The sequence below is a fragment of the Nicotiana sylvestris genome, chromosome 1 (genome assembly GCF_000393655.2).
Source record: "Nicotiana sylvestris chromosome 1, ASM39365v2, whole genome shotgun sequence".
NCBI classification, from domain to species: Eukaryota; Viridiplantae; Streptophyta; class Magnoliopsida; order Solanales; family Solanaceae; genus Nicotiana; species Nicotiana sylvestris.
This window is the reverse complement of record NC_091057.1, coordinates 25,550,935-25,567,832: the sequence shown is the minus strand read 5'-3', so window position 1 is coordinate 25,567,832 and position 16,898 is coordinate 25,550,935. Positions and strand designations below refer to the sequence as shown.

Sequence of the window (16,898 nt, the reverse complement as noted above, 5' to 3'; positions counted from 1 at the left end):
TCATGAGTGGTGCTTTCTCTTAAAGCCAAGACCCACTCAAAATAGGAATAAACCGAATCCAATTCCAAATAGGAATGGAAACCAAAAGAGAATAGGATTAGGCCATTGAGCCTTTGGTTGGACAACATGGGCATGTGCCCAACAAAGATAATATATATAGTAAATTGTTATAGTTGCTCGGAAGAGCATTACAACACATGAATTGCTCATGATCAGTGGAGAACACTTAGGCGAAATTATAGAAGACGTAACAGAAAGAATTTCGAGAAATGGGTAAATCATAATTCTAGACCTCCTTAATCTTGTCTCCAACTTTATCCTGGTTAGTTGATAATTTTATTGTTTTCTATCATTTGTTAGTTAATTAGTTAGAAATAAAAATCTCAATTTTTATAATTTAGAAAATTGTTCCAACTTATTTTCTTAATAATAGCGAACAATTATAATTAAACTTTAATTATACCTCTTAGACCAAATTATATTTACAACGATCGTTTATCTTTTTTAGGACTAGAATTAGCTAAATCATTAAACTATCAAAATCTTTTAAGTTACTTTCATGTTTGTTAGCATATGCTGCCTTATTACTTTTCTTGACTGCATAATCAATCATATTCAAGTATTGATTGTTAATTTGTTATAGTTAGGAAACATATAACTTTCTTACAATTTTGTTTCAGATTCTATTAGTAGCAAATTTTCCTTTATGATAATTTCCATGTTTTATTGCTATGATTTCTGCATGCTTCACTAGTCCTAAAAGCCAACATAAAAAAACCTCTTTTTCTTTCTCGAAAAGGCACAAATACAAAACAAAAATCTCAAAAGAAAACAATAAAGAACTTACAAAAAAAGAAAAAAGGAACCATTTACTTGTTTGATAACACGTAAGCCTCACGCATGGACCATTCCTTTGTTAGAATTTAGGTGGCACTTATCTTTCGAATTTTAAATAAACATTATTTTATTTCACCACTTTGTAAATATTAGTTGCAAACTCATTTTGAGTTATTAGAAAATAAATTCCTTTTGATTTGTTTTTGAAGATTTCTAAGCTCAATTTTTGAATTTTCTTAAAAACTAAAAAAATAGTATTCAAAGTTTTAGATTTTTCTTAGGATTTAAAATTTTAATTAGAAATATTTCGAAAAATACTTTTCATTTAAAAAACATATAAAAGATATACTTTCTTAAGAGTTTACAAAAATAAATTGCAAACTCAATTCTTACAAAACTCTAAAACAAATGTCAAGTGTCAACTTATTAGAATCATCATAATTTCAATATCTTTTCCCTTCTATTTATTAAAAAAAAAGAATATTTTCCATCATATTGCACAACCCACGGCGGATTCTAGGGACCCCACCTCCCCCAAACGAAATCTCACAACCCGAGGCTATCTTCAAAAAACACATCGAAACGTCGTCGTCAGGTTCCTAACGGCGTCATATGGACCGCTCGTCTCATGCCAATAAATATCTCCTTGTACTCTCACTTCCCTTCACACTCTCATTCCCAGCTCTGATCATAGTTTTCATCGCTCATCGGAAACTTCTACATCTTCTACAAAATGGCTAAAGATCCAGTTCGCGTTCTCGTTACCGGTGCCGCCGGTAGTTGTTCTGTTCTTAAAGCTTATTTTTTGTTTTCTTTTTGTTTTTATGGCTCAGATCTGTTGCTGTTTTACTTCATTTTGACTTGGAAGTTCGATTGATATTTAGTGTTGATGCTTATCGGATTTAATCAGAGATCTACTTGTTTACTGTTGTTGCTTTTGATTTAACTCTTGATCTGTTTGATCCTTCGTTAATTTATTTGGGACTATGTTTTCCTGTATGTGATGTGAAGTTAATACTCCACCCGTTCCAAAAGGAGTCAACTTCAGTCATCTAAAATAGAAAGTGGTAAATAGCGTCAAATAAAATAGTCAAATTTGACTTCCTCAAGGAAATGAATCAACAACATCAAACAAAGTAACCTTGCAACTCGTTTTTACTTGTATAGTATGTATTTTGTGCTCCCCTTAAGAAAATATTATTTAAGTTTCTTTATCTAAATTATCCTTATGAATGTTAATAAGTAATTTAAATTAATGCTATCACTTTTAAAATTCAATTATATTAACAGAAGCAATAATTTGAAATTAAGAGTTTCAATTTGAACTTAGTAATTGAAGCCAACTAGTAATTGGAGCCAGAATGTTTTAACATTAATATCCCCTCCTTTCCTTTTTACTTGCCCGATCTAGCAAATTAAAAGAGAATTAATTTTTTTCCATTTTTACCCTTATCAAGTAACTATCTCAAAACTTACTGAAGTGATAGGACTGAAATTTAGTTTTCCAAAGCATATTAATTGCAATGGGCAACTACAGCAGCTTCGATTTCCCAAGCTGACGCAACAATACTACGGAGTAGTATCTTGTCTCCACTTTATAAATTACTTTTACTCTAGATATTCATTCTATGATATGGAGTACTATGATGCATGTGGGTTGAGTCATTCCCATCCCAAGTGGTGCCCGATTCAGCCTGGTTGGTCAGGAAGAGATTCACCTAGAGACTATTGCTATTTTGAGAATATGTTTCTATTTTAGCTAGTGGAGGCGGATACCCTATGGTAGTCTTGTTGTGGCCTCTAAGTGGCCGTCCCATCACTTAGTACTCCCGTAGAACCAATATCCTGAGTAAAAAACATTTTATATACTGGAGCCAAAATGGGAAGCTGTTGTAGTTGCCCACTGCAATTACAAATAAGTTGGGGAAATGGCTTGGGAAATAGTTACTTAATGATATGGGGAAAATTAAGTACAAATTAGTCCCTCTTGATTTGCTGAAGTGGACAAGTAGAATAAAAAAAATCTATTTTTAGTATACTAGACAAGTAAAAAGCAATGGGGGATAGTATTAATGTTTCAAACATTGTGGCTCCAATTATTAAGATTCAAGTTGAAACATATGGTTTCAAATCATTGCTTTTGTTGCTAGAATGGAGATTTAAAAGTATAGTATTAATAGAGATTAATGAGGGTAATCTAGTAAAATAAATACTTAATTAATATTTTCTTAAGGGGTGTGCAAAATGCATATTGGACAAGTAAAAAGGTCCAGGGGAGTATTACTTTGTTTACTGTAGTTGATTCATTTCCTTGAGGTGACATATTTGTTGTTTCACCACTTGGTCTTAACTGTGTTGACTGGTGATGTCAATTGTATTTTAAAGATAAGCCTGTATTCTAGTTTTTGCCTATAATTCTGATGATCAGAAATTCTGTTAATTTAATTCACCATGATTTTGTTCTTCCGATAACTCAGTAGATTCCTAAACTCTCAATTATCTCAATAAGGAGGTCTAAATGAAACGAAATGGTTTCACTATTCTTAACACCATGCCCAACTAGTTTGAGATTGAGGTGTAGTTGTTATTGATGGAGCATGATTGAGTTGATGTGTCTGTTATGCATATGATTCAAAAATGGAAAACCAACATGTAATAATATTATGTCATGCAAATTTATGGATTCATGGTTTGGAAAAGCATCTCCTGCGTTAGATAAGTATGAAGATTGGCTAGGTAGGTACTTTCCCAAAATCTATTTTCAAGGATTTAAGACTGTTTTTTCTAAAGTTGCAATTTTTAAAGTTTTTATTGGTTCCAAAATATGGAGTTGATTGGAATGTTATGATAACGGGATAGTGTTTGTTTCTGTTTTTTAAGGACAAATTGGATATGCTTTGGTTCCAATGATTGCCAGGGGAGTGATGTTGGGTGCAGATCAGCCTGTAATTCTCCACATGTTGGATATTCCACCTGCTGCAGAGGCATTGAATGGAGTGAAGATGGAATTAGTGGATGCTGCCTTCCCTCTTCTTAAGGGTTGGTGCCCTTGCTTCGTGTAACTTTAATGCTTTGTCATTTTATTACTTGTCGGAAATAAACATGGGCTAAATGGTATGTTTTGCTATGTATGTGTCAGGTGTTGTTGCCACAACTGATGCTGTTGAAGCATGCACTGGTGTTAACGTTGCGGTCATGGTTGGAGGTTTCCCCAGGAAAGAAGGCATGGAGAGAAAAGATGTGATGTCCAAGAATGTTTCTATTTACAAGTCCCAGGCTTCTGCTTTGGAGAAGCATGCAGCTCCCAACTGCAAGGTCGGGCAAAGTATATAGATCTGTGTTTAGATTGTCTTTTATGCTAGCTTCTCTTTTTTATAAATTGCACCCAGTGTTCAGCATTGCATGATATATTTCTAGCTATTGGATCAGATTATTCTTCTATTTGACTGTGGAAGTAATTGATCAATTGGCTGAATAGATCACCCAAGTCAGTGAGAATAGTTACGTGGTGCTTGTTGCCAACTTAATGTCTTATTTTGTTGATGAAACTTACAGAAAAATTAGCTGAATAGATCACCTAAGTCAGGGAGAGTAGTTACATGATGCTTATTGTCAACTTAATGTCTTATGTTGTTGATGAAAGTTTCCAAGCAAGTAATCAGAATATGTATGGAACAGGCTTGTGATTTTCATCTTATGTGTTACTTTCATAAGTCCATTCTGCTGCAAAATGACTGTTTTTATTGCCTTCTGTTTGTGTCAATGGATGCATTGATGAACTGGTTTCAGGATTTCCATGTGTATGTTGTGCAACTTCATTCCATTTGAGGTATTAAAACTTTTCCCTTTTGTCTCTTCCAGGTGTTGGTCGTTGCTAACCCTGCCAATACAAATGCATTGATCTTGAAAGAATATGCACCATCCATTCCTGAGAAGAACATTTCCTGTCTAACAAGGTTGGACCATAACAGGGCCCTAGGTCAAATCTCAGAGAGACTGAATGTTCAAGTGAGCGATGTTAAAAATGTCATCATTTGGGGAAACCACTCATCATCACAGTACCCTGATGTCAACCATGCAACAGTTGCAACACCAGCTGGAGAGAAGCCAGTCCGTGAACTTGTGGCTGATGATGCATGGTATAATGAATCAGTGACTTGTTGTTTCCCAGCTTGTGTATTAACTGATAATTGTATTCCTTTTATTTAGGTTGAATGGTGAGTTCATTTCTACTGTACAGCAGAGGGGTGCTGCCATTATCAAGGCTAGAAAGCTTTCTAGCGCCCTTTCCGCTGCTAGTTCTGCTTGTGATCACATACGTGATTGGGTCCTTGGAACTCCAGAGGTAAATTTTTTAACTTGGGGCCTTGTTGTATATAAAATAAAGGAATTATTTGTGCAGATATTTGGTAGATTTAAATCGCAAGTAGTGCTTATCTCATTTCTTCCTCTAACCAAATGTTGCAGGGAACTTGGGTTTCTATGGGTGTTTACTCTGATGGGTCATACAATGTCCCAGCTGGGCTTATTTATTCCTTCCCAGTTGCATGCAAAAATGGAGAATGGTCTATTGTTCAAGGTTAGTGAAAAGCATTTAGTTGCATTCAGATATTGTCGTTGACTCAACTAAGTATTACACTATGTCATGTTGGGCTCCTATTATGTTTGTCGTTTTCAGCAGTTTCTCTCTTTAACCTCAATTAGTCAGCCAAATTGTTAGTTTGGGATTGGCGGGGAAAGTGAATTAAGCAGAGTCATAAATCATGGTGTAGGATTATGGGATTCGGATTCCTTGTGTTAGCCATCTTTAGCCTCAATGATTGTCACAACATGTTTGTGGAAGGGGCTTCTGGGGAAAATATTAAAAATTGGACGTTAATTTGCCTTTACTGGTTTTCATAAAAAAGCTATTTGTCTATATGGCTTAATAATTTTCATAAAAAAGCCATTTATTGGCATGGCTTAATAAAAAATGCCAACCTTGTCTGAAGTTTTAGATGTTACCTAATGATTTTTCTGAAATTTTTTGCTCTCAATATAGTGGAAGTTGAATTTTGCAATTTAGATATCACTTATCTGTTTTTTAATGAAACTGAGTTGTTCCTTCTGTATTTGATTTGCCTTCTTTTTGATGTTTTGACATATAGTATTCATGAGAAATCTGTCTTCCTTTTCTTTTGTTGGTTTTTTTTTTTTTTTTTTTTTTTTTTTTTTGTTGGTGTTAAACCTTGGTCTGAAGGTTCCTTATTGCTCTCCTTTTCTCTCTTTAGATAACATCTATGTAGGAGTATTTTGTTCCCTTGGTGGTGCTATAAATTTGTATGAGTTGCCTGTCGGCAGGGTCTTAAAGTATTTTATTTGTTATTCGTGCGTCCAGGTCTTCCAATTGATGAGTTCTCAAGAAAGAAGTTGGACGCTACAGCTGAGGAACTATCCGAGGAAAAAGCATTGGCATATTCCTGCCTTACCTAAATTGCCAACATTTCCTAAATTGCTTTTTCAACTCATGGGGAGTGTATGTGATAATAGAAGTGGCTTCAGTTTTGAATAAGGTCATTGTTGATTCTTGAGGAAAGTGATAATGGGGATGCTGCGTCGTCAGTTGTTTACTCTTTAATTGTACTCTATTTTTATGTCCATGTTTTGAAATAGAACTGATATTTTCATGAATAATTAGCATCTTGTGTTGTCCCTTGGATGATATTTTCTGTGTTATTGCTTTTGCACATCTTGTCTTTGAGCCGAGGGTTTCCCGGAAACAGGCTCTCTACCCCTCGAGGATAGGAGTAAGGTCTGCATACACTCTACCCTGCCCAGACCCTACTAGTGGGATGATTACTGGGTTGATGTTGCTTTTGCACATCATTTTTCATAAAAAATCTGCAGAGTATCTATCATTGCTTGTGGCTGCTTGGAATATACTTCCACCTCTGCCTTAGATTAGCATGTTGTCCGCTCCACTTGCTCATCATTTTTCCAGATGCTCTATTCTTGGTTTTAGCTTATCTTGTTTTAGGGATCTAGCTGCTATCTTGTTTTACGGAGTTTAACCTTCTATTTTCAGCCAAATTTCCCTTTATTTTGATCTCTGGTGATTGGGGATTGGGTAGTTGAATGACTCGCCACATTTCCCTAATTTTCGGTGATGGGGGTTTGGCCAAACCCCCTTTTATCTGCCTAGCTCCGCCCTTGCCTGTGTTGATAAGATATAGCAGATATTCCAAAAGATATCCCTTCCAAATTATGTGAGGTACAAACTTTCTTACGATTAGACAAACTAATGCTCCTAAAAATCTATGGGGAATAAATTTTTAATATTTATAACCCCGTTTGTCCATAATTCTCTTTTTTTAAATTTTTTTTTCGAAAAATGTGTTTGTCTAATAAATTGCAAGTTTTTATAAAAAATTCGAAAATGAGTTTTTCAAAATTACTTTTTCAAAATTTTCAGAAATTTTTTCCCCCTCACATTATTGTAATATTTTTTCAAGTGAAATGTATGTCTAAACATAATTTCAAATTCTAATTACCATTTTTCAACTTCACTCCAAATACTATTTTTGTAAATTTTTTTTATAATTTATATGCCCAAACGTCTACTTAGATTGTTATGCATATGGAAGGGAAGTTGAGAAAACAGTAAAGTGAGTCAATGTAATGAAAGTCATTTTAAATTATTTGGAAATGAAACCAAACGCAGAATTATGTTAGCAAAAAGGACATGATTGCAAAAAATCAAGTTGGGAGAATTATGGAAAGAGGACAAAAAAGGAAATAGAAAAAGGTGGGTGGGAAACGTAGAGATGTTAACAAGAAAATGCAAGAATTTAAGGACCAAATTCAGCGAATTTCTATTTTAAAATCATGACAAAATACGATTTTAAACTTACGAAGTGTTCCTCAAGGAATTAAGAATTTGAACAAGGTTGGATTGGCTGCTAATGCTTTATGAGAGACCCTTTTCATTTTTTAAGAGAAATTTTCATAAAGCACATTCTTTTAGTAGTAATTAGTCATTTATAGATATCATTTGCTATATTACAGATTATAGATATCTTTTCTGTGGTTATAAGATGTATTTGATGTATTTAGGCTATTGTATTCATCAAAAATATGCATGAATCAGGGAAGTTCAGCTAATCAGTTGTTGTCATCGAGTGTATTTGACTGTATTCATGGAGTGAAACATGGGATTACAGCTGGACGGATTATTGTATTCGACTGTATTCACGACGTGAAATAGGAGATTACACTATTTTTAAAACGGAAAGTGAATCAATTAACATAAAAGACTCCTAATATAACTTAATAAACTCAATTATAACACACAATTTTTGTATTTTCAGTTATAAAAAAGATTTTCAATCGAAAAATACCCCCAAACATAGCAATCTTCAGAGAAATTACATAATACATCTGAATACATAAATTATATTAATTAAAAAAAACATATAAATACATTCATGGCATATAGCGAGACAGTGAATACAATAAAATACATAGAAAACAACGGGATACATTAAAATACAATGAAAAAAAGATGGTGAATATAATAAAATACATGGAGTACAACGAGATACATTGAATTACAATGAAAAAAAAGACAATGAATACAATGAAATACATGAAAATACATTGAAATATATTAACAGAAAATCAAGTTGCTCAGCCCAAAACTCCGCCGTCTTTGTTCAAGAACAAACCCTAATTTTCGGTGAATCCGCCGTTCACCGGAAGCCAGTAGTCCATTAAGTATGTATATAATGAGCAAGAAAAAGAAGTTGTTGATGCGAGGCCTGAAACTAGTGAATCAACTTTAAAGTCAGCTACACCAGCAGTTCTAATCCTAAGTGCTGCCGAGTGTGATGAGGAGGAAAAAATTGCTGGTGTAAATTCAAAAGGTGATCATGGATCTAAAAGTCCTGCTAAATCTGATCAGAAAACAAGGATGTTGTCGTCTTTTTTAGAATCTAGTTTTTCTTTAAGAAATGCCAAGTCCAAAAGAGGCAAGGATGTCATTCTTGACCTACTAAGTGATGATGATTTGCTTAATTCCACGCCGGTGAAGCAGAGTTTGTGCGAGTCCGGTTCATTATTGAATAGCGTATCAAAATAGAGAGAAAGAAAATAGTGTAACTGGATAACATATTTAGTGGCTTAGGGTTAGGAGATAACCAAAATTAAATATTTTGCTATAAACATTAAAAGATATCTATAGAATATAATTTTTTTAAATGGTATTTATTTAAAATAAATAAGGTGTTAACCTTTGCTATAGGAGGTAATTTTTTTTTTAATTCCTTTTATAAATATTAAAACATGTAATTTTTACCTTTTCTTAACTTTTTAGTTTGCTAAAAAAAACACTTTCAAAATTCGGTTTTTAGTGCAAGTCAAGTCATATTATTTCTATGAGTTATAGTGTATGTGCGTTGCATGTATATTCTGTGTTTGTTAATAAAAAATATATGGAATGTAAAATAAGAATGAATCATGTGTATAGCAATTGATGTCAAGACATATGCAATATTCATTAAAAAAATGTTATTACACCGGCACAATAGTTGAATTTCAAGTAATCGGGTATTTTTTGAACCTACAAAGATGAAAGTTTTGGTGTATTTATTATAATATTGTAATCATAAGTATTTTATTATATGAGATAATAATATGTCATGTTGCTGTATCTGACCTTATACTTTATAGATGATGTTCTTCGAATTTGGTGTATCGTTGTATTAAAGAGTTTATTAATAAAAATTTGGATGTAAGTACATAAAAAGGACTAATTAGTGGCCATGAAGCTCGAGTATTAGTCGAAAACATCAACAACACCCAACAATACATGGTGCTAAGAAGTAAGATCCAAAGCCAGTTAAATAGGATAGAAATTGAGTTTTTTAAGCCAATTGACAAGATTTCACTTCAAAACCCCTCTACAATGCATCTCTCGAACAATTTGCTTTCTGATGATACAAAAATCATTCTTTGTATTTTGGAATATCCTTTAATTCCTCTAGCACCAAGCATAATACACCACAGCAGTCGTAGCCATTCTAAACACTTTAGCCCCAGAAGATTTTTCTTTACACACTCCTCAGAAGACTAATTCCGACATCAAAATAATTATATTAAACATCTTGGGCATCTAATCTAGACCATAGATATTCTACCAATTTTTCTTCATCAAGTTTCTATACGTGGGACTTTCTTTTCTTTTTTACAGACTTAACAAGTAGGTGCTTTAATAACAATATATAACTATTGACGATACTCATAGCCACATTTTTCAATGCGCCGTAAAAAATTTTCTGCAACTGTCCGTTTCATTTAGACGTCTATACATACACTCCTTAAGAGAATGTTCTCTGCTTGACAATTGTAAAGAAAATTACTCAACAAATTTATGAAATACTTCATATATGTACGTACAAAAAGTCTAGGAGAAGAAGAATGAAAAGCATTTTGATTAGTTATATAAGGTTGGCTAGTTTAACATAATTAATGAAGGATAGCAATTCGCTACAATTTAAATATATTAATATAATAATAACTTCAAAGCACAAAAAAAGAAGAAGTTAATCACGAACCTACAAAGATAGATCCTCTAAGTGATTGGAATTTTAAACAGATTCAAAATTTTAAAAGCCATAACACAACAAATCATTAAGATGCTGAAATCGAAATAATATGAGGCTACTTGATTATGTGCAATCAGCTGCTATTAGATTTGTAGAAAATGAATATTTGTATTAGTAGAAGTACAAATTAATAACTTATAGCTATTAAAAGTACAAAAGAATTCGATGAAAAGACTATAAATTTCTTTACAAGAGTAGCAGAAAATACCAAGCTCGGAAAATAAATTTATCTGAGATAAGCAATATAATAAACATATCAAACTGGAATAAAGAGATTATGATTTTCCATATCCATAACTAGATAGGCTTCTAGCAGCATTAACCTTTAATTATATTAGTTATTAGATGAATAATGAGTGACATGTTAGAAGATATTATGCACATTAAGAATGGTACTTCTACTTTATTTTATGTCCGTTATGTATTTTCTCAAACAACCATGTATGAAAGTTTCAAATAGATTATGCAAATAATAAAGTTGGTCTGCCATAGTGAAGCAATGTCGACATCTCAAAAAATTACCCTGCATATGTATAAAAAAAAATCATAAATTTCTAAAAACCAAAACACCACAGGCAACAACACTGGAACTAAATTGCACACAAGAGGATTTTTAACATGAGTTAACTTGAATACGCCGATAATTTAATTTTTTTTTTATATTGTTAGGTCATCCAAAAGATCTATAGGTAACACTCCATAAAAGTGAGATTTTGTAACCAAATAAAAGTGACCTAATTATATTTAAAAATTTGCTATTTGATATAATATCCGTATAAGTTAAAACTCTTTTAACATTTTGTTTAATGGTCCTTCAAAAGGTTTGAATTTGTGACGTTCTTTTTAATCTTTACAATATGTGTACTTAGAGAAGAAACTTTTTGATGTGAGAAGAATTAAGGTTGATTAATTTTTAACTTTTTTCCTAATGATTAAACAATCCATGAATGAACATATTAAAATTACTATCGAACTAAACAATAGTACTAATTCAAGCATAAACGAATTGTAATTCTGCCTGAAGTGTTATTATAGTGCTGCATGACATACCTGATACAATAGTAGAAATTTTCATGACCTAAACGGAGCAGTGCATATCCCTGGAATTAAAGCAATACAAACTAAAGTTTATTTCTTAATAAAAGTACTAAACCATAACAATCCACGAGTAGGAAAAATATTTTTTCTTAACTCAGTGTTTAATACTTACAAAATTTTAAATGCAAAAATTTTGGTCTTCAATGAAGGAAATTTAATGTACACACCCATCATAGCTTCTACTTTGCTAGAAAATAGAGTTCGCATGGTGAATACATATTCACACATAAAAAATAATTTCTTTATTTGGATTCCTAATTGTTTCAAGTTAATATTCTCTAAACAATGAAATAGAAAACATAGATAAGATACCATGAATTATCAGAAATTAAAAACACGACGCAAAAATTATAAACGATATTCGCCGAAACCAAATATACAAGGTATAGCAACAAATAGCATAGAACTTAGGAAACCACTCGAATTGCAGTAAAACCAAAGAATATATAATCAAATTTATATAATTACAACATCTAATATCAAGTATAATCAAACCAATTTAAAGTTAAATAAAGCAATGCAGTTGATAACTTGATTGGGCGTTGTGGCTAACTCAATTTTACATTCATTGTTCTTTTATAGATGTATTGTAATACTCGTTACAAAAAAAAAGGGTAATTAGGTAATTTACCAACAACAAAAAAAACAAAAAAATATATAAAATAAGATGAAATAGGGTAAAGCCCTACGCTAGCTAACAGAAACAAAAAGGAAAAAGGCCGAAGCGCCAAGAAATCAAATTTTACTGTGTAAAATCAAGCCAGAAGCAAAAAGGGATTTTGACGGATCAAGGGTTAAGGCAAAAATAAAAAATAAAATAACTACAAAAGGTGAGTTGGGGAAAAAGCTTGGTGCCGCAAAAGAAGCCACTTCCGGCCATTATTTGTTCAAATCTTCAGGTACTGTATTCCACAAATTTGAGAATCTATATTATATTAAAAGGAGAGTAGTATGCATTGTGGTTAAGCCAAGTGACAAGCTAAAATGAAGCCACTTGGCAATTGTAGGACAACATTAATTATTAGAAATTATAAATGGAAACATAATTAAAGGAAGTAGTTTAATGAATCTTATACATAATCCAAATATATCTTAGACAAATCTAATCTCTCTCTCTTTATACATACATATATACATATATATATTGATCCACTCATAGATTTTCTTCTAAATTAGCTAGAAATATGGAGGTAAAAAATTAATTAAAAAACTAAAATAGAAAAAAATAAAAAATATAGAAAGACGTAAATTGAGATAACCTATGACTATTTATACTTTGAAGTAAGTTTAAATATAAAATAAAACTTACTTAAGATATTAAAGATTAATTGACTTCAAAAATTAAAAAAAATCTAGCAGTAAAATAAGATCTTACGTAAAGTATAAAGTTATTTATAAGATAAGAAAAAACTTAAATATATATATATATATATATTAAATATATATATATATATATATATATATATATTATATTAAAAGGAATATCGTGAGGCATGACATTAAGCCAAGTGGCATATTCAGAAAATGTCACTTAGAAATAGTACATAGAGAAATAATCTAAACAGGAATATTTTTACTTAGTATTTTTAAGACATAATCTAAATAGATTTTTAGACAAATTTAATCTATATTATATTAAAAGGAGAGTAGTATGCATTGTGGTTAAGCCAAGTGACAAGCTAAAATGAAGCCACTTGGCAATTGTAGAACAACATTAATTATTAGAAATTATAAATGGAAACATAATTAAAGGAAGTAGTTTAATGAATCTTATACATAATCCAAATATATCTTAGACAAATCTAATCTCTCTCTCTTTATACATACATATATACATATATATATTGATCCACTCATAGATTTTCTTCTAAATTAGCTAGAAATATGGAGGTAAAAAATTAATTAAAAAACTAAAATAGAAAAAAATAAAAAATATAAAAAGACGTAAATTGAGATAACCTATGACTATTTATACTTTGAAGTAAGTTTAAATATAAAATAAAACTTACTTAAGATATTAAAGATTAATTGACTTCAAAAATTAAAAAAATTCTAGCAGTAAAATAAGATCTTACGTAAAGTATAAAGTTATTTATAAGATAAGAAAAAACTTAAATATTATATATATATATATATATATATATATATATATATATATATATATTATATTAAAAGGAATATCGTGAGGCATGACATTAAGCCAAGTGACATACTTAGAAAATGTCACTTAGAAATAGTACATAGAGAAATAATCTAAACAGGAATATTTTTACTTAGTATTTTTAAGACATAATCTAAATAGATTTTTAGACAAATTTAATCTATATTATATTAAAAGGAGAGTAGTATGCATTGTGGTTAAGCCAAGTGACAAGCTAAAATGAAGCCACTTGGCAATTGTAGAACAACATTAATTATTAGAAATTATAAATGGAAACATAATTAAAGGAAGTAGTTTAATGAATCTTATACATAATCCAAATATATCTTAGACAAATCTAATCTCTCTCTCTTTATACATACATATATACATATATATATTGATCCACTCATAGATTTTCTTCTAAATTAGCTAGAAATATGGAGGTAAAAAATTAATTAAAAAACTAAAATAGAAAAAAATAAAAAATATAGAAAGACGTAAATTGAGATAACCTATGACTATTTATACTTTGAAGTAAGTTTAAATATAAAATAAAACTTACTTAAGATATTAAAGATTAATTGACTTCAAAAATTAAAAAAATTCTAGCAGTAAAATAAGATCTTACGTAAAGTATAAAGTTATTTATAAGATAAGAAAAAACTTAAATATTATATATATATATATATATATATATATTATATTATATTATATTATATTATATTATATTAAAAGGAATATCGTGAGGCATGACATTAAGCCAAGTGGCATATTCAGAAAATGTCACTTAGAAACAGAAATATTTTTACTTAGTATTTTTAAGTCATAATCTAAATAGATTTTTAGACAAATTTAATAAGGATTAAAACAACTTAGATTTGATCAAATTTAATTTATGGTAGAAATCAATTAAAATTGACTCACATTCTTATACTAAATAAATTTTGATAGCTTTCCAAATATAATTATTAACTAACCACTTGATCTGCTTTCTTTCATTTCATAATTTTATTATTTTTAGAAATAGTACATGGAGAAATAAAATGATAGTGAAAATATTATCATTAGATATAATGTGTTCAAACAAATAAGAAATTAACTTTTATGATTAATAATAAAATGAGTGTGGTAGAAATAGATATTAAATTAAACAAGCTAATGAAAGCCACATAACAATGTAATAATATTATGTATTGAATAATAGAATAGCAAAAATAAGGAATAAATAGAGAGAAATTAATCAAAACTTTCATCATAAAGAAAAATGATAAAAATTATTTAAATTTGAGATGAGAAAGTTGTTATTTATCTATTAAGATAAGAAAGATGATATTGTGGATAATACCACACAACTTATGTCTAACAGATAAAATAAGAACTTAAAAATATTAAAAATAGTGTGAGAATATTTTTGTTAAGAATTAGTTTAGAAAATAAAATAAAGTGAAATAAAATACTTAAAAATACTATTGATAAATTTAAAAAAATTAAGAATTCAAGCAATATTTTTAAAATAAAATAGATATTTATTTTAAGATTAAAATATTTCTAAATTTATCTATATTATATTAAAGGATAGTAATTGATAATAATACTAAATAAAGTGGCAAATTAATTAAAAGTCGTATAAAACTGTGATAATATCATATATTTGATAACATAATAGCAAAAGTAAAAAAATAATTAAAAATTAAATATTAGAAATGAAAGGAAAAGACTATTTTGCTTAATATTAGAAAGTTCTTAAATTGATGATGAGAATGCTCAAACTATGGATATGACCACCAAAAATTAAAGTCTTACTAGATAAGAATTAAAATTTTAAAAATATAAAATAAATATCTAATATAAGTAATTTTATTGACTAAAATTAAAAGTCAAATTTTGTATCTTGAAACTAAAAGAGATTTTTTTATTGCATGTAATACAAAAAATAAATATAAAAAAACTTAATAGATTTGGAATATAATAATCAAGGAACTTATATATTAATATTTTATACTAATCAAAGTTACAACTTAAAGTCAAATATGATATTATTTTGATTACAGGTAAAATATTAATTAAACATTTCTTAGTAGGGAAGGGACTGTATAAAGAAAAGAAAATAGATATAACGTGAGAATATATTAAATTAATTTAAAATAAAATAAATTAAATAATTGAATAATATTCCAAAATATTATTTATAGATTTAAATAGTAAAATAGTTTCGAGTAAGAGGATAAAAGCGTAAAATATTTTAAATTTCAAGAATAAAAAAATAATATTTATCGATAATTATTAAAAGGATAATAAGCAAAATATTAAGTCAATTAGTAAGCCGAAAAACTCACATGAAAGTATAATAATATTAAATAATAAATAATTTAACAATTATAAGCAAAGAACAAAAACAATTGTGTAAAATTTAAAAGAATAAGACTTATTTAAGCTTTAGACAAAAAAAAACTAATATTGAGAATTTTATTAAAATAATATAATATAATATGTTTAAACGAGACAAATCACCACATGAAATAGTTAGTAATTTTTAATATTGATAACGAAATGAAATTCAAGTACTTAAATTAACCTATTGGATTATATAAATATAGAAAAAGAAAACAGGTTATCCAATATGAGATTTGCAAAATGGTTTCATGTCTTGCTTCTTAATTAATATCTAATGATTATCTATAAATTTTATCTAGAAGGTTTGTATTTAAAAGTTATTTATACATAATTCAAATAATCCAAATCACAATCCGACATGATTTGTGTCCGCGCATCGCGCGGGTACTAATACTAGTATAATTTAATGGTTAGAGTTTATAAAGATTAAGAATGAGAAAGAGTTTGGGAAAATAAGAGCAGATACATCTTCTGCTATTCTTATTCTAGTTTATATAGATTCTGTACATATTTGAAGATAAATATAAAATTTTGAGATCCTTATCTAATACCTATTCTAAAGGAAGAGTAATCATTTTGTTACAATGGATAAGCTATAACAATAGAGTTCTAGATAGACTACAATGTGAATTCAAAATAGATGATACACTCTAATAGCCCCCTGCAAGATCATGTTCGGGATCGAACCATGAGCTTGGATCGAAGGTTGAGGAATTGAGTTGTTCCAACAACTTTAGTAAAGTTATCTGCTATTTGATTTTGAGATGAAATATATCGAACCACTA

At 29.4% G+C, this 16,898-nt stretch overlaps 1 protein-coding gene across 1 annotated transcript; it reads left to right on the top strand.

Annotated features, from left to right (window-relative positions):
• The first annotated feature begins 1,416 nt into the window (after positions 1-1,416).
• On the top strand, positions 1,417-6,540 carry LOC104219296 (malate dehydrogenase). The gene is made up of 7 exons (XM_009769956.2): positions 1,417-1,613; positions 3,718-3,876; positions 3,977-4,152; positions 4,699-4,976; positions 5,047-5,182; positions 5,305-5,416; positions 6,215-6,540. Exons 1-7 carry the CDS (start codon positions 1,571-1,573, stop codon positions 6,307-6,309), a joined length of 999 nt encoding a protein of 332 aa, XP_009768258.1. The 5' UTR covers positions 1,417-1,570; the 3' UTR covers positions 6,310-6,540.
• Positions 6,541-16,898: the final 10,358 nt, after the last annotated feature.